Source organism: Cajanus cajan, chromosome 7 (assembly GCF_000230855.2).
Source record: "Cajanus cajan strain Asha chromosome 7, NIPB_CcT2T_4, whole genome shotgun sequence".
NCBI lineage: Eukaryota > Viridiplantae > Streptophyta > Magnoliopsida > Fabales > Fabaceae > Cajanus > Cajanus cajan.
The window spans coordinates 46,088,495-46,108,145 of NC_138523.1; the positions used below are offsets into that span (position 1 = coordinate 46,088,495).

A 19,651-nucleotide genomic window follows, 5' to 3' on the forward strand; every position below is an offset into this window, starting at 1 on the left:
GTTTATATCATTTTATATGTTTATATCAAATTTTGTTAAAATTAAATAATAACTTGAAGGTAATCAAAATATTCATATTTTAATATATTTTAAAATATATATATTATGTCAATTTTATTTTATAATAATGAAATATCAAATTATTTTGGATTAATATAAAATTTTTATATATAAATTAAGAATAAAGAATTTTTAATATAATGATTTACAAAATTCACATTTAATATAAAATTATTGAACGATGTAATACTTAGTAAAAGATAAAGTGAAAATCTTTTCTAACAGTAAGTTCTTTTATACGAATTAAATTTGAAATTAAATTCAGAACTGTATAATTTTTTTTTTTGAGAATTAATTCAGAATTACATACTTAAAAGGATCTAATTAAGTTGCTTCAAATGAGATAAACTCTAATATAATAAATAATTTAAAACTGATAAACTGTACTTGTTTTTCTTGGTCATAAATAACTACTAATATATAAGAATCGCTACTTAACACAAATAAGAATTCACGAATTTAACTAGCAGACCGCAGAACGTTGAGAGATGATAAACCATATACAGTCACAGTAACTCCTTTGAAATAAATTGATTATTTAAGAAAAGTATTTCACTATTTATTATTTCTCTAACTATTTTATGACTATACCTAAATAGTCAATAAATTAAAATAATGCATTATTTATGTTGGTATTTTATGCATAGTATAATTAATTTTAATTATATATTTATCTTACACATTTGAAAATAGATTATATAATATTTCATCCGTTTCAAAATTTTGTGGTATTTAAAAAAAAAAATTTGTTTTGTTTTTTAATCTTATCCTTCTTTAATTTTTCTAAATTGTCATTAAATAAAACGAGGACAAAATATTAGTGTCTTAATAATAGATAGTATAGTCAATGCAGTTATATTTTTTAAATGTCGAGAATAATTTTCTTATATTTGTGTATAATCATCTTAAATGATAGATATTTTTAAATGGATGAAATTTATAAGTGTTTTATTTTTATATTTTTTTAATCTTGGTGTAACATATAGCCAAGCTCGTTGGCACAGAAAAAACTGGAGTTGGCTGTTTTTCAGTCTTCATAGATTTCTTTATTGGCAAAGAAGAAAACGAGGATAAAAATTGTTTCAAAACAGATTTGAAATCACATAAGACCATTCACTCATAACCCATGGAATTCTCATACATAAAAATTGGTAAAATAGAGGTACTTTGTACCTCTTAATATTTATTTTAAAAAATAAAATAAGAGATAATAGAATTGATGGTTATTAATAGAAAATGGTAGTTATTATTTTTTTAATTTTCCTTTTCTTAATATCCAAAATATATAATGGTCCAACAAACGTGAATATCAAAAATAGCTACTAAAGTATGTATCCTTTTTATATATTAGTATAGATGATAATATTACGTATAGATGATAATGCTACTCTTAATTAATTAATTATAAATACTAATATTTCTAGTCTCACCCTTAATAGTTGATATAAATCAATCGTTTTTTTTCATATGCATTGATATTCCCAAATATAATTTTAACCTTTTTTAATACATAATTAAGCACATATTAATTTATAGTTCATTAGCATTTTAGTTTGTATAATGTATAAGACAATCATTTATTTTATATAAATAATTTTATATTAAATAAATATTTTTGATTATATATGTTGTGTTATAATTAAAATTTATAATAAATAAATAATTTTAAATATATAAATTATATTTTAAATTTATGATAACTAATTTATTACAATAAAAAATTATTTTTAACTATTGATAATATTTTGTAAAAAAATATTGAAATAAATATAAAATGATATATTCAAAGAGATAAGAGGTTAAGAAGTATTAAAATAAATATAAAAAAATATATCTAAACAGAAAAAAGATCACAAAAATATTTAAATAAATATAAAAATATGCATAGAAAAAATGTTTGAATTTTGAAGATAATATATATATATATATATATTTCATTTTGATATTCAGTAATAATTTTTTACATAAAAGATCGCTCTTTTGATATATATATATATGAAAAATATTAAACATTTGTACTTTAACGAGATAAAAATATTCATATAAGAATGAAGAGAATAAAACATTTACATAACAAAGAACGAATTCTAATTTATATATGTGTAGAGTGATTAAAAGATGGTTAAATTTGTTAAAGACATTTGACAAATTACTATTTATCTTTTTTATTATGTTAGAGACCCCGAGGATAGTAGAGAATTGATGTGCTAATTTTATTTTATTTCACATTTTTTGTGGTACGTGCCTTATATTAGTTGCTAACGTTCAATACCCTTCCTTGTTCTTGTTGAAATAATAGTGGCAAGCACAGGTGCTTTCACAGTGATTTTTTTTTTTTTTGAATATACCTTAAAAAGCATTTATACTGAATCAATTTTTAAAAATAGATATATAAAGAAAAGTTGTTTTTGTTTATGAAACTACGCGTGCATAAGGTCTTATAATGCTTGATTTTTTGTTACATATCCTTGACTAGTAGTTCAAAACGTGATGAACATAATTGGTAGATATTGGTGAGTGGAATTCATATATAAAAATAGTTTGAAGTGGGGCGCGTGCGCAGAAAGAAATTAACTTTCGTAATTTGAGCCTCATAATGGAATGCAGATGTCACTGCTGAGATTAACGTTAAGCTTGCAGCTTAGGATACCAATTCTAAAAAGAGGGAGATTAATTTAAATACCATTAGGTTTTAATTATGATAATCATAGCCATTAAGTGATGTTTCCATGATCCTTTATTGTGTAGGAAATTAAGCCCAGCAATTGATAATTAATAAAGCTAGAAGTTCATTACAAACAAAATATATTTAACATATGTACGTAGGTTTCTTAATATATTAATTAATCAGGGTTTAGATTTTAGTAATTTGTATGAAAAAAAATACATTTAAGAGGAACAAAGGCTTATCTCTATACTTAGGGTTAATCTTTAACTGTAGATGGAAGAATAATATGCTATAGTTTCCGAAAAGAAAAACCTAGAAAGTAGAAAAGTGTTGATTATTATATAAGTTGGCTGGTGGGTTTTCTTGGCGGCAGATCTTGATTTCTTTCCTTTATTTTCGGCATACCGTGATATGATTAATGTTAAGACCAATTTACCTGCTGATTATTAAAACACAGTTTAAAATAAGATTCTCATCAACACAATTATGTGTATTAAACTTCTTACCAAAGATAAAGGTGAGAGAGAAAGACAATTGGGAAAATATTAATAATGCTGATCAGAGTGGAAACTATGTGATCAAGATGATATTAGTTTCAAATGAGACACTTACATGTTTAGAGGAGTTACGTAGTAATTATTAATATATCTCAGAACTTACATGAAGAAAAAATCTCATGGAATTCGACATCTTTTTTAAAAATTAGCTAGGCAAAATAATATTGTATCTGATTCTCTTCATAAAATATTGTATACAGTATTCTCTAAGCATTTTAAAAAAATAAAAAAAATTGTAGAGGGACGAGTCTTGTTTTTTTTTTTTGGCAAAGTAAGCCTCTAGTTCAAATAATAGCATATTTAGGTACAATCCTCCCATGCAAATCAAAAAATGGCAAAAACTCTTTCTAAGTCCAAAATGCTATTTTGAAGCCCAATGCCAAAAGGCTGATGATAGTGTAAGACCCAGATATAACAGAAGAAGAACTGTCAAATAATAAATGGAAAATGTTGGGTTGGACATGAGAGTTTACGATAAGTGTAATATTGTTGAAATTTTCCGAAAGAGACGTTTCTGCAGCTTGCTTTTGTCGTGTGTCAAGTTCTAAATCACTTTGAAAGAGAATCATAAAAGGGCATGCACTTATGAAAATCAAACATTTTTTAATTTTATACAGTACGTATGCCTTATTTTACATATTTCGTTTCTTTATCATAAGAATCAAAGACTCTTCAATTTATAGAATGTGCTTTTGATATTTAGAAAAAGTGATGGTTTTATTTTGGTGGGATATATTTTTCAAGTACGAGGCTTTGGCCTAACTCTCATGTATTTGCTTCTAATTATCATCTAAAAATCTTAAACTAATTAGGACTTTGTTGTATTTATGAACTATTATTTCTCTTTTTATTTGTAGAACGTAGTTTATGCACCTAATTTGGCAGTATTTTCAAGAAAATAAAAACTTTTGAAAATCAATCAACCTCGAAGGCTAATATATTGAGTTACTTCCACGCTACATATAATTAATATAGGAAATACACTGATTATTTAGGATTACAACTATAAATATAAATGCACCCAACGGATACAAAATAGAGCTAGTGTTAAGCATACATATTTATACAGATAATATGCATAGAATGTAGTTTTAACTAATTGATTCAGTTTATTTTGCGGCAATTTTCTCGGACTTCGCCATTGGAATTGTCTTTGACATCAAGCAGACCCATCTTCACCATTGCTTGTTGAAAATCAAAGAAGAACATGGCTTGGTTGAATGCATAAGCATTCACAAAGTTCCTAGTTTTGGGGCTAGTGTAGAGTGTTTGGTCTGATGCAAGAACCCCATTTTTCCTCAACAAGGCGTTGAAGTAAACGTTGTCAAAATCGTTCCTCGTGTAATCGAATGGCTGCTCTGCATTGTCGCCAGAATTGCATGTTTTAGCCAATGTCTTGGCAAATTCTGTGTCCAAATTTGGATCCACTTGGCTCAATCGGTTCTTGAAAGAAGCACACCTTGCCACTCCTAGTGTATGAGCCCCTGAATACATATAATCCAAGTCCTCAACAACTTATAATTACGTCCCATTATTCAAGTATATGTACAGTTAATAAAGGTAAAATAGATAAGAAAAATATTAGGGTTATCAGGTGATTATTAGCCTAGATATATTGGGATATTCTCATATATTGTCATATAGTATGATACTCATGTTACATATATAATATTTTGATATTTATATATCAGAATATCTTTTCATATAAAATTTTATCATATCTTCCTCTTTTATATAAATTATTGGGACATATTAATATACAAGACAAGGATTGGTGACCTGATACTTATTTCTTCAGTTTTTGTCATTTTCATGCATTTTGGACTAAGAAAAAAGATATACTAACGACACTTAATTATTTTAACATTATTTTCTTAGTACTCTTCTTAATTGAAAATCATAAATTTTTTTACTAAATTTTACTATTAAATCAAGATAGTGACTTGATAAATGAGTTACGAAACTTATAAAATTTGTAATTTTTAATAATTTCAATCAATATAATAAAGAGTGTCAGAAATTGAGTGTTAAAGGGAATATCTAAAATACATATATACACCTAATTAGATAGAAAGTAGAAATATGCTTAGCATGAAGTTATTAAACATAAGAAGATAGCAAAGGTAAATAAATTATAGGTGAGTGGATTGGTTACCGGAGAGGGCAACCATCTCTTGTGCAGAAAAACCACGTTGACCAAATGACCTAATGAGCTCAGAGGCATTGAAAGTAGGGAATGGCAAATTGATAGTATCCTCAATTTTGGACCTTCTTCCATCCTTTCTTCCTTTAGGTATGTCATACACTGGCCCTCCAGTCTGTTCATTTCATAATCATAATCATAATCAATTTCAAACCAACTTATATTACCAACTATTTCGTTAGTTATACAAAGAAAACAATAATAGTGTCTTACAAAGAAAACTGCATCCCTAGCAGCCATGGCAAGAATATCAGCACATGAAACCACGCCAGGGCATTGCCTTTCAATCTCTTCTTTGATATCATCAATGACTTCGTAGCCTCTTAGGCTCAAATTCCCTGGGGAATCTTTTTCTGCTGTGTTATCCTTAGTGGAGTCAATCAGAACTGAGCCATCACATCCCTAGTACCCAAAAATAAACAATTATTTTTCATGTACCAGATACTATATAACATGGATGCAACTAATTAATTACACCACTTTGTCCTTTGTGGTGAACATTTTGGCGACAAGAAATAGTTGAGTATCCACTTTCTCAGTATCATATATTGCATGCCCACTCACATCACATTCTAGGAAAATAAGATTACAGTGAATATATAGTTGAAAACATACTCATATTTGCACCATATCTACTTCACAAATTGTGTTGTAGACCATTTGAATTATTTAAAAACTATGCTTAAATTAAAGTGTTAAAATAATGACTTATATTAAAATTTGTGATAACAAAATACTATTACGAGTAGGACTATAGATGGCAAAATTTTAACCTATATTTTTCAAATTATATATATTGCTTAATCTTAACAGCAGCTGTAAATAGTTAAATACAATCAAATCTTAAATTAGTTCCTCTTATTACACACATCAATTTTATATTCTATAAGATTAACAACAAAAGTTACTTTGGTTTCCACCTTTTCAGTACACTAATTTATTCCCTTTCTAAAGAAAACAAAATTAAACAAGCATAAGTCACAATCAATTAGGAACTTAAAATATGCAACTACAATTAAAAATGAAAAAGTCACATATCCCTTTAAAACTCGAGCAAAAAAGTGTGCTAGTACATCCATATGTGTGATTGAACTTGTGTCTATGTAATGTGTGTGTGAGAGAGAGGGAGAAAGAAGGAACCTCAATGAAGCAGTCATGAAAGTGCATTCTAATTAGAGCAGCTGCAAGTGTTGGATCATTCTGGAAAGCCCTGTTGACAATGTTCTTAACAACGGGTTCAACAAAAGGACAACTCATCAAGTAGTAGTTCATGTTTAAGCCATCTACTCCGTATCTGAAGCCATATGCAAACACATCAATTAGCAACAATACTGTAAGCAAATTAGTCATGACAATCCTTAAAGGCCTCACAGATGACTTGTACAACATCTTGACAAAAAACACACTAATATATATATGTTGTGTAAGTAGTGAGAGGAGTGAAGTTGGTTTGTGATACAAGACTCAAAAATTAAGAACCTTATATAGTGGGGAATAGTTGTCAAACAACATAGTGGGGGATGGCAATAGTGTTCACACAATATACTTAAAAATGCAAAAGATTGAAAAAGGAGTTGGCCAAAAATTAGGAAAGAAAATTTGGAAGGGAACAGAAAGTTGAAGATAGTGGTTTCTACTTTATTATTAACTATTAATTATCCATGCACCATGTTTTTAATTTCTAAAAACAATCCTACCTAATCACATTGGTCAATATAAATGTTGTCGACTAAATTAATAAAAAAACTATATGAATATGTTGATTGCATGTAAGTTGACACGTAAGGAATTTCACATTGAGTGACTGTCGAATGTGCATGAGCCAGGTCAAGATCCACACACACTCATGTAGTTGCAACAATGAACCTCGAATTCCGTGAAATTATGAAAACCTTTGAAAGACGTTGAAACTCAGAAAGAACATAAGATAAGATGGAAAATTGACGAGTAGAAAAGAGATAAGAGTCCTAACCAAATTTGAGATCTGTTTTTATCTAGAATTGTAGGAGCACTGAGAATGCATATGAATAGAGTATTGCAAGTCAACTTGATCTTAGAAAGGTGGAGTCGAAATTGACCGGAGACATGAGATGATAATTAAAAATTTTATACCATTTCAATCATAAATTATATATATATATGGATCTTTAGTGGTAATTCGATAGTGCCAAAGTTTACATCAAGGAAAAAACGACTAACAATTTCTGAGTAAATTTATATTAAGATTGTATATATTATCCATTTTCGAGTTGTTTTAGGAAGATTTTGGTATGCAAAATATTTTTATATTTTTGAGAATCTTAAAACTGAAATTTTAATTTTTCATATTTGGTAATTATTTTTAATCATTTTTTCACAAAAACATTTTTATGGAGAGTGAAAATTCAGCTTTCCCGACTTAAAACAAATAAATATCTCTTTCTTTCCATTTTTCTTTCTCCTTCTTTTTTTTTTTCTCTCTCTCTTTGACTCTTACTCCCCCTCCTTTTTCCTCTCCCTGCTCTCCTTCTATTTATTTTTCTCCCTCTCTTTCTTGCACTTTGTCTCTCTCACTTTCACTTCTCCTTTCTTTATCCCGTACCTTCTCCCCTCTCTCCCATATCTCTATCTCTCTCTTTCTCTTTCTTATATTTTATTATTTTTTAATCTCATCAATTTTAATAATATTATTAAAATTTATTTTATTTCTACTTGTTAATATTTGTTTTATTTTTTTATTTGAATGAAATAAAATAATATATTTTTATTCTTCTTAATTATAATATAGCATTTGTCTTCTTTTTTTATTTTTTTCTTAAATTTTATATTTAAATAATTTTAATAAGCTTTTAATTTTTTAAAATAGTTTAGTATCATATTTGTAATAAAATTTATATATATATATATAATGAGTTTATTTTAAGAAATGATATTTTGTAAAAAATATTCATAAATCTATAAATATATTATTGTAACCAAACATCAAAATATTTAATTTCTAGAAATCATATATGAATATTCCCAAAAAATTTTATGAATAATCAAATATATTTTAGTTATTCTCGAAAATCATGATTCTCAAATTTTCAAGAATTATGATTGCAGGGTATGAAATTTTCCTCTTAAAGTAAACTCAATTCTTTAATTTGTAAGGAGTAACGCATCTTATAAACTAAAATATATCCAATTAATTACGTTATACAATATAAAAAATTAATTTAAAAACTTACTCATCCTATTAAATTAACTTGACAATATAGTGTAAAATTAAGGTAAAAATGTAAATACCTCAAAACTTACATACTAAAATTTGTTGGAATTTAAATATAAAGTGAGTCTCATATTAGTTAAAATTAGATATGTGTTAAGTAGCCACTTACTCAATATTATCTATTGTACAAAGTATTCTCTAGTACTTAAAAACTCCCCAACTCTAATAGACCGATAGTTCGATAATTCAAGTAAGTGACTATGTCGACGAATATTAATAATAAATTGACCCATTATGTTATGCTCCCCCAGTGTAAAGCTTCCTTACCGATAAAATTTAATGTCAAATAACTAAATAAGTTGGATTTTGAATTGGAAAGCCCCAACAGTTTAAACACACCCATAATTTATCATGTCAAGCATGTGCTGAAATGTCTATCCAGATCCACATATAGCTATATATTTCAATAAATATTATCTATTAGAAGGCTTTCCCTCTTACACTTTTTTTTTTTTAGTTAATCACCTATATAATGTTAGTGTAAAGTTTTTTTACACTAGTAACTAATTATATATTTTAATAGTACCATATCAGTTGTTCATTTAATGAAATAAAAATAAAATAAAATAATTTAAAAAATATTATTGGTTGCCAGTGTAAAAAACTTTACACTAGCAGTGAATGATTAACTCTTTTTTTATTAGGTGTGAAACTAACTGAAGTTAGTGTCACTAAACCCTAAACCTAAAATATAAAACACTATTAATTTAATAAATTAAAGCAATGTATTTTGACATTACAGGACCGCTCATACATTGAACTTTTAGAACTAAAAATCCAAACTTTTATATGCTTTTATAAGTTCTTCAACTCATGTACTGTCATTTGATTAGTTGTCCATTATGTGATAACTAATAAGCTGGAATTGGGACTAACGTAAGTCAAAACAAAACTTGACTAAGTGGGGTCGTTATGAAGGTTCATGCAGCTAGCTGGTTGCCATTGATAGGAAAGTACAAAATATGAGTGCTCTCCAAAACTTTGTGCCAAAGTGGGACGAAACTTCATAATTGAAGAGATGGAATTCCAACATGAAGCAAGAATTCTTTTACACCCTTGTCTTTGCGCGTGCTGTAGAGAGTTTGTTAGAGCTATCCTGTATATTTTTTAATAAGGTTGATCGATCATTATAGGGTATTTTTTAAAATTAATTATATAAATGAAATTGTTTTGAAATTATTTATCTCTTTGGGATAGTTTACAACAGTGCCACTATATGAGTCATAGCGACACTAGCGACACTAGTATCACGTATATTTTTTTCCTTAAAAGCCATGAAACTCATATTATAAAAATCGTCACAGTTAGTAGCGCTTTAACTAAAGTCGCTACAACCACTAATGATACACAACGACTTCATGTTCGGCTGAAAATTAAAAAAAAAATAAATTAATAAAGTCATTACAGCGTATAGCGACACCAATTAATTACTTTTTAATAAAAATTATTTAAAATTTTAGTATATAACATTTTTTAAAAAGAATTATTTATTTAATTATTTTTAAATAGCGTATAATTTTTTTTATAAAAAATAAATAAATGAAGTCGCTATAATATGTAGCTATACAACACAATTTATTTATTATTTTCTAAAAATTTATTTATTTAAATTTTGACATATATTATTTTTTAAAAAAATTAAATTTATTTTTTAATTAAATTATTTAATATAAGAAATATAATTATTAATATATATATATATATATATATATTTAAATATAAAAAAATGAGTCAAATTTTTCTTAGCAGCAAAATAACTTTATTTCTAAATTTCTAAATAAAAAAATTATTTTTTAAATATTAATTAAATATAATAACGTTGCTAGAGAGCTTAAATTTTTTTTTAAAAAAAATATATTTAAATAAAGTCGTTATAAGTTGCAGTGACTTCAATTAATAAGTTCTTTTTTAAAAAAATAATTTGTTTAAATATTTAGCATATAAATTTTTTTAAAAAATTTAAATTAATTTATTTAATTAAGACTAACATAGATTGTTAAAAAATGAAGAAAGAATGAATTAATTTTTAAATTAAATTATTTAATATAAAAATATAATTATTATATATATATTGTAAATATAAATATAATAAAGTAAGTAAATATTTTTACTAGCAGTAAAATATAAATTTTTCATATATTATTATTTTATTATTACCTAGAGTTGTTATGGACCATATAGTGACCTCAGTTTTATTTTATTTTCATTTTTCATTTTTTTTGGACTGCTTAGAGTTTTTATAGCCTATAGTGACAAAAAGTCGTTATGACCCATAGCGACTTCAGTTTTTTTTTTTTAATTTTTTTTTTTTTTTTGTGTCATTGGTTCGAGTTTTTTTTTCTCCAAATTTATTTTACTAATTTTTTTTTTAATTTTTTATTTTGTAATTCAATTTTTTTTCTTTTGCGTTTTTTTAAAATTTTTTCCTTCATTTATTTTTCTTTTATATTTTTCCTTTTTTTTTTCTTTACCAAGACGTATTTTAACAATATTTTTTTAACTATTTTTAAAATTTTGTAATTTTTTTTCTTTTTTTTTTTTGTTTTCTTCTATGACTCAACTTTTTTTTTCATTTTTTTAACACCTTTTTTTTCAGATTTTTTTTCATTTTTTTCAAAATACTTTTCTTTATAAAAATGGAATTTTTAATGTTAATTATTTTTATTTAAATTTATTTTATTAAATACTACTAATGTCGTTATTGTTATTGTTCATTGCGACCCTTTTTTCTCGTATTATTTATTTTTATTTTTAAAATATTTTTTTCAATATTTTTTCCAGTTTTTTAAAAAAATTCTTTATAAAATGGAGTTTTTATAATCTTAATTATTTTTATTTAAATTTATCTTAAAATATATTATAAATTTATTTTTAATTGAATAAACTATTCTAGGTTATTTTTAAAAAATCTTATTTTTTTTAAATTATTAAAATATTTTAAAAGTTCAACTCTTAAAATAAATATATTTTAAAAATATTTTTTACTTTATGAAAAAAATTTATTTTTTTATAAAATTGAGCCATTTTGAATGTTGAAACAGTTGATAACATCACTATTAAAGTCGCTACAACTAGTAGCGACTTGTATGTGGCTAAATTCAAGTCATCCTAATTCAAAAATAAAAAACAAAAAAATACACGTGGCACTAATGTCGCTATTATAGTAAGCTGTCTCAAAAACGTAAATAATTTCAAAACAATCCTATTTACATAATTAATTTTAAAAAATACCTTACAGTTATCAATCAGCCTTCAAATAAAGTAAATTATTTTATTATTTCAAGTGGGTTCTTATATATTGCTTCACTTTTAAGAAGGGTAATCCAGAGGAGGTTTAGGGGTGGTTACCCTGCACTCATGATTGAAAGGGATTTAAAAATGGTTCAAACAACTTTAATGTTAAGAGAAAAAAAAAAACCATTTTTAACGGGAAAAAATTATTAAATTTCGACTTATTAAAGTAAAACTAACAAATACTCTCTTCTTTATCTTGCCGCATTTTCTTTTTCAACCAAGAATATAAGAAAGATAAATTCTTTTGGAGATGTAAAGGTTACTGAAGTGAAATTTGTTTTTTCCTAACAAATTTTTTTCATTCACATAGTTAAGAAATCAAATCTCTATAAACATGTTTATCGTGTCACATTTAAATCTAACATTAACTCATACTTATATTTTTAAAATTAATCTGACAAAAAAAAGTAAAACTTATGCCAATGGGAATGTTTGTACATTCTATTTTAATCTAAACGCAATTGGAAATATTTTATATATTATGTTTTAAAATTCACTTAAATATAATTTTCATCCTTTTAATTTAGTGTTTTTTTCCTTCATTTTTTGTTCTTATATTTTTTTTTTGGAATCATTCCTATAAAATCCAAATGTTTCATATTTTGCCTCTATCATCAAAATTTGTTAACAAAAAATGATAACTTAATAAGATCATCCCATGTCCCATAAGTAAGAAATAACATCATTATATGTCAAGTCAACATAACGTCACATTATCATATGCCACATTAACAACACAATAGAGAGATAAAAAATAAGAGAAAAAAAATCATTGACGAAAAATGATAATAAAAAATTCATTTTATCTCCCTAATATATTACTAACATGATACTATTGTTGATGTGACATAATAATATGACATGATGTTAATATAACACACGATATAATAAAATTATGTTAACATGATACATAATGATATTAGCATGATATAATCTTTTATTATCATGATAGGTGATTATGTCATCAAATTAATGTTTTTGTAATAGATTTTAATGATAATAACGAAAAATGAAATATTTGAATTTTATAGGAATAATTCTTAAAAAAATATTTACAAAAACAAAGATTATATTTACATCTTTAAAATCTAACCTGTTTTTCACTTTATTTCAAGTACAGTATTTGAGAAGGAAAAGGTTTAACGTTGAAAGTTGAAACATCAAGGCTATTGTTTTCATTATAATTGGGAATGGAAATTTTCCGCTTTGAAAGAATGCACACGGGTTGTGCAATTGGAAATGGAACAACGTTAATGTGCATTGTGTAATTGGGAATGAAAAGTCGTTGAACGTTAAGACGTTTGATCATAATGAGAAATGGAAGTAGCAGGTTGCTCTGTTTTACGATTAAAACAAGACTACTCAGTCAGAATGCACATGCGCAGAGTGTAATTAAAAATGTAAAGTGGTTGTGTAGTTAGAAATAGAAACCACAAATTATTCTTTTAAAACGTTAACTTGTTAAGATAAGAGGGACAATACAGGAATTTTCAAAACGCCATGAGACCCATTTACGTTAAAGACTAAAACTATACCTATTTGACCTACCTTTTATAAATCACAGCGCATAGAGAAAATGCTTAAATAGAAATACCTCAGGAAAAGACCCATAATCATTTAAAATCGATCTAAATTTACCGAGTCTGATGCTCATTTAGAACCAAAGAAAAGAAAGTTGAACTTGAATATTCTCAATTTCCCCCTCCACATCTTTTCGTCAGTCACTATGTACACTAAACAACCATTAGGTAGAACCTGAAATATGAACAAGACATGTCCCGCCCCTACAGCTATCTCTAAGGCCTATCTGTTATGTACAGGTTCTTTCAGGCCGAAGCAAAATATAAGCTTTTCATACACATTTACTCCTATTAAAACAAACCTTTTAATAAATACTTAGAAGAAAAAATAAGAAAATAAAATAAATTAAACTTTCCTCACAAAATTAAAATCAACTTATGCATAATCAAATATATATAAACTGTCATTTAATTTTTCCAAAAACTGATTTTAACTATGCATAAGCAAATTTTATGTTATGAGAAAATTTTAATTCATTTTATGCTTATATTTTTCCCTAAAAGTATTTATTAAAAAACATTTATCCTAACAGAAGGCTAATGAAATCCTTTAACGAACATCAGATGGCACTGGCAAGCCGTTTCCGAAGCAACTAGCACTAGTACTAACGTTAGTGACAGTCTCAGTTTTGCAGTGCCCACTAGATTTGGGTTTGGCTTCAGAGTTTTGGCATCTGAGGCAAACAAAACGTGCTGGAACAGGATCAGTATCATGGATGTCAGAACACCTAGTGTGCCGCCACACTCCACATATATCACACGCCAACATTCTCTCTCCGTCATCATCCTTAGCCCCACAGCTGCAATCTACAGTCCACCTCTCAAGTCCCCGTTCCATTCGGAACTTGCTCAACCCATTCTTCCCAATGCATCTTCCTCGGACACAAACTACATCTTTCGATCCTAACAAGTGCTTGACCTGGGTGGAATCGTCAACACCGCTATAGCCAAGTACCTCATCAACCTGAAATCTCCTGAACATTAGATAAACATCTTGAAATGCATTTGCTGCTTGGTTCTTAAGCTCAGCCAACGTAGCATTCGTGGGCAGCACAATTAATTCTGGTGGAGTTATAGCTTCTGAATCTTCAGCTTCATCTAAAAGTTCAACCTGACATGAGATGCGTAACTTCAGCAAATCTGACAATGGCAACATCTCAGGACTAAAATCTTTTACAAACTGCTTGCAGTCAAAAAGCTTCTGAGCTGAGGTCATTGCAAGAGTCCTTGTCCCTGCTTCAACATAGTTTACCATCATCTGAGGATGAAGCAGAGAGTCATACAAATATCTCAAGCATTGTAAGAGGTTTTCTTCAGATGGATACTTCGAGCCTGAAGAATTATTGTTCGCTAAAATTCCATAGCAAGCACCAGTTGCAGCCTCGAGTCTAAAGCAAATAAAATACCATAATATCAGGACCGATTCACATGATCACATCAAATAAAATTATAGAAGCAAAAGGAAGATAATCTTCCAAATAATACAAATATATAGGCATCAATGCTTTGGAAAGAACATCAACATTTCAATTTTCAAGGCCCAAGCTTAGTATTAAGATGTTAATGGATTTTATATGCAAACACTTTAGTAATAGTCCAAATGAAAACCCGAGAAACAAGCAAGGGGAAGATCAAATACCCTTGAAAAAAATTAGTCAACTATCATGCATGAGGATAATGCCAAGATCAAGCATCAATTCAGCTTCACTGTGACTCAAAAAATGTAGAACTAGGCAATGAAGTAGTTTGTTTGTTTACGAAATCATAAAACTGAAGCATTGTTGTGTCTATACCACAACTCATGTCCGAGTTAGTGTGTCACGACCTTTCTCTAGGCAGTTAAACTACACAAAACAGAAGGGTAAACATCCCATAAGAATTAGATCGAAGTCTAACCTCAACTCATAAACTCCAGTTTGAGGATTGCATCGGCTATTAACAACCATTCCACCATAGACCATTTTTCCTCCCATTTCTCCAAGGCAATAATCAAGCAGCTCTGGAGGGCCCACCTTGCAGGCTGCTCCCCTAAGAGCACGCCAGCTCACCCACTTAGTCTCAGACACTGCACGCAGCACTCTGACCATGGCTTCCTCCACACGTTCAATGTCACTCTTATCCCAAGAAATTGACAGTCCAGAAGCATTAAAACGACGCTTCTTGCAGGATGTGTCATCAGTATTTGATGCATTCTTGCGAGCATCACCAATCAAACCCATCATGAAACGAAAGAGGTCCCTTATATTTACAAGCTTATGCTCTGACAAAGACTGGTAATATGAGATCATGTCCTGCACACGAGAGTGAGGCATCTGTCCCTGGGAAAAGGTGGACAACGGTATATTGGATAGGCTTTCAACTGCAGATGTGTATGCTTCATGTGTGAGACAATAGCTACCAGAGCCAAATTTATAACCCCAGTCACCATACCACGGATGTCCCTTCGTAATGGCATGGAGCAAGCGATACTCTAACCCGTATTTCTTTGAAACATCCATCACGCTAACTTTTCTGCCCACAACAAAAGTGAAGAAAACAAAAGAGTTAACTCATGGCAATATCCGTATAAAACACAGTTAACCAAAAGAAATATTATCCCATTTCACGAAGGTATTTCAAGACACCCAAAAGTCAAGTATTGTAAGATGTCCCTCGTCTTTATAACAGGGTAAATTCTTATGTGACAATAAGTTTAATTTGCACAATCACTAATTTTTTTAAGAAATGCTTCTGCATCATTCTTCCCCACCTCATTGCTAACAAGGTGACGAGTGTCATCATGAGCAACACAAGCATAAAATAGAAATGCTAGAAAGAATTAGCTCAAAGAAACCTGATAACTAGGTGATCAGAGTGTCATAAATGACACAACACAAACACAAGTATAAAATAGATATAATAGAAGGAATTAGCTCCAAGACAATGAAGGTACAAGTCAGGAAAAAATAGAAGTTAGTAAATTACAATCAAGAATCCTAACCTGACTCCAAGAGTCTTGCATAGGCGATCCCAGAAATCCATAATATGACAACCAGAAATAAATCTAGAGCCCCCTTCTCTGCCAGTAACCCGAAGAAGGTGCCCATATCCATTGGCATGGACTACGCCATGTAAAAGATGAGTTGTGTTCTCTAATTGATGGTAAACCCAGTCTTCGACATCATCAGTGGTAGTCACATGGTTGCAAGACTTGCATCTGAAGATAGAAAGCATTACCCAAAATGTAAGATCAAGGACAGCAGCATTCAACTGATTTGCTTAACATCATTTTGGTGAAAAGCTCTTTCAAATAATAATAATAATAAGGTAATCCCAACATGCACTGATCCTCAAACGAAAGGAAACTATCCTCTCCTTCGGCATAGAGTGAAATTGACACTACTAAGGTAATCCAAACATGCACTGAGCCTCAAACGAAAGGAAACTACCCTCTCCTTCAGCATAAGGAGAAATTTAATACAAACAGAACTACTACTTCACTCGTGGTAAGTTGAAATAAACCGGAGGAGGCTCAAAGACAAAAAATTTGGAACTCTGACAAACAGGCATTCCGTTTCAGCAATCAACCGCGTTAACTTTGAAAAATAACTCGGTAGCAACAATGTTTACAATTTAGAGAACGGCTAATTTTCGAGACTGACTCCAAAATTTGAATCTACATTCTACAATCAAAGAAACAGGACGTGAATTAGTAGTAAATGGCTACCAAAAAATTGACAGAAATAAGCATAGCATAGACATATTCCAACTTTCCAATTTATTAGAGTATCAATTACTCTAGACAACAATTGAAAAGCCCAAAAAAAAAAAAAAATCCAAAAGACGACGATTTCCCATGAAACATTATAAAAAACAAAATGAAAAAGAAAGAAAAAAATGCTTAGGTGGCATAAGGTTACCCACTTGGATTCTGACAAATGCAAGATATCTCCACAGCACATACACGGCTTGTGGTACCCACCAATAGAACTCCCATCGGCTTTGATTATAAAATGGTACCGCTTCGCGCACACTGGGTGACCGCTCCAACCTAAATAACAAATCCGTAAGTTTCAAATCAAAGAAATAATAATAAATGAAAATGTTTACACCAAAAACAAAATTGACAACCCACGCGTATGCCGGCTTAAATAAGAATAATTAGTAATAAATAAATAATATAGATCATATACACTAAACCAGGAGAGAACAGGATTACGATTTATGAAAATTATTATTTATTATTTATAAAAAGAACAGCATGCTTCCATGTTAGTATGCGTGGCGCATGACTTGAGAAGCACGTCAATACTACTAAGTAAAGTTGGACCACAACAATGATAAAAAAAAAATTTAATATATTAATAAGATGACGACATAATAATCATAGCTGTCACGCAACAAGGACAGCAAGGAAATGTCCCACAAAATTACGACCGACACGTGGCATTTCAAAGCCCTTCCACGTGTTCACTTCCAATGGGCCCCACCAACCACCTAACCCTTATTTTCTTTTGATCCTCGATTATATCTCTCTCTGGATCTTATCGTCACAGAAACGACGATATGTTACACAGTCCACTTCAAGTTATTAAACATTCAATTTTGCTGCAAATAATTCAATAACTGAACATTATTCCGCCGCATACTCACTTAATCATCATAATTATAAACTTCATTGACTTATGATTATGTTTAAATATCCAACTAATAATAAAAATAATAATAATAAACGTCATCTCGCGAAAATATCACGATAATTTCAAGGAATAGTTATTATGTGTCATTTTTCATTTTGCAAGTTGCAACATGCTTTGGAGTTGGTGAACGGGAACCGGCAACCGAAGAGAAACCTGGAAAAAACGATTAAACCAAAGCGATTCATGCAAAAGAGAACCGGCTGGAGTACTGGCGAGTCAACTCACCAAAAACTCGGCACTGATCGCAGTACACGGATCTGGATCTGGCGACGTCCTCCTCCACGACGTCGAGGCACACCACCGGCGGTTCGGAGCCTTCGGTGAGCTCGCCGACGCGGAAGAGGATCTGCCACGTCAGCAGGTGCGGGAACAGCGCGGACGGTGGCGGAAGCAGCGCGTGCTTCGTCAGGAAGGAGCGGACGTTGGAGCGGAACGGTCCGCCGGCGAAGCTTTCCGACTCGGCGAGGGACGGCGAGGGGAACGTAAGGAAGTCGTAGAAATCGGCGGTGACTCTCTTCTTGGCTCGTTTCAAGCCCTTCCCTCCGCTGACGACCATGATGGAGGCGGTGACAGGCGCGTGGTCCAGCGTGAGAGGCGCGTGAGGTGAGATCTCGAAGATGAGGGTTGGAAGGTTGTGGATCGGGGAGCGAGGGAGAGAAATGTTGCAACAGAGATTGGCGGTTGGAAGAGAGAGAAATGAAGAAGAAGAAGAGAGAGAAAGAGAGAGATAGAGAGAAGGAGGGAACGATCGTTTCAGATTAGGGTTTGGTAGTCTTTTTTTCTGTTTGGATGATGAGATTTGATGGTCGTCGTTGGATTAATCTGGGATCAGTATTTTTGTATTTATACACACAACACATTTAATTATTCTCACAGTTAGAGAAAAAAGAAATATTCGTTCAGAGCATTCGCGAGAAAACAGACTCTGTTTAGAGGAGAGAGAATTTCAGGGATCGCAAATCTTAGCCGTTAAGCGAGTTTACCGCCATCAGAGCTCATGCATACTAGACCAAGTTTTCTTCTCTCTCTCTCTTTTTTTTTTTTTTTTTCTCTAAGAAAGGAATAATAAATATGGTAAATGCTAATTTTTTGATTTTTTTTTTTAATTTTGGGTAGTGAAACCCTTATTTTTGGACAATGTTTATTCCAACTGAACTTGTTTTTTTTAAGAAAAAAAGCAACATGCATTTTCTTTTAATGATTTAATGGTCATATATCGTAACACGGTTTTATACTCTTACTCGATTACAATTTAAGGTTTTACTAATTTTTATAATAATTATATTAAAAATTATATAAATTATAATTTTTTATTAGTTGATAGTATAAAACTTTTTTTATGTTGATAATATAAAACATT

The 19,651-nt window shown here is 29.5% G+C and overlaps 2 protein-coding genes across 2 annotated transcripts; both read right to left on the reverse strand.

The window, feature by feature from the left end:
* Positions 1-4,191: 4,191 nt before the first annotated feature.
* LOC109792709 (peroxidase 47) lies at positions 4,192-6,957 on the reverse strand. Its single transcript, XM_020352143.3, has 4 exons — positions 6,629-6,957; positions 5,702-5,890; positions 5,441-5,603; positions 4,192-4,769 (listed from the first exon to the last, which is right to left on the reverse strand). Exons 1-4 carry the CDS (start codon positions 6,875-6,877, stop codon positions 4,390-4,392), a joined length of 981 nt encoding a protein of 326 aa, XP_020207732.1. The 5' UTR covers positions 6,878-6,957; the 3' UTR covers positions 4,192-4,389.
* Positions 6,958-13,648: 6,691 nt separating this feature from the next.
* On the reverse strand, positions 13,649-19,276 carry LOC109814124 (PHD finger protein At1g33420). The gene is made up of 5 exons (XM_020378477.3): positions 18,517-19,276; positions 17,516-17,642; positions 16,593-16,808; positions 15,509-16,123; positions 13,649-15,000 (listed from the first exon to the last, which is right to left on the reverse strand). Exons 1-5 carry the CDS (start codon positions 18,845-18,847, stop codon positions 14,163-14,165), a joined length of 2,127 nt encoding a protein of 708 aa, XP_020234066.2. The 5' UTR covers positions 18,848-19,276; the 3' UTR covers positions 13,649-14,162.
* Between the last annotated feature and the right edge of the window lie 375 nt (positions 19,277-19,651).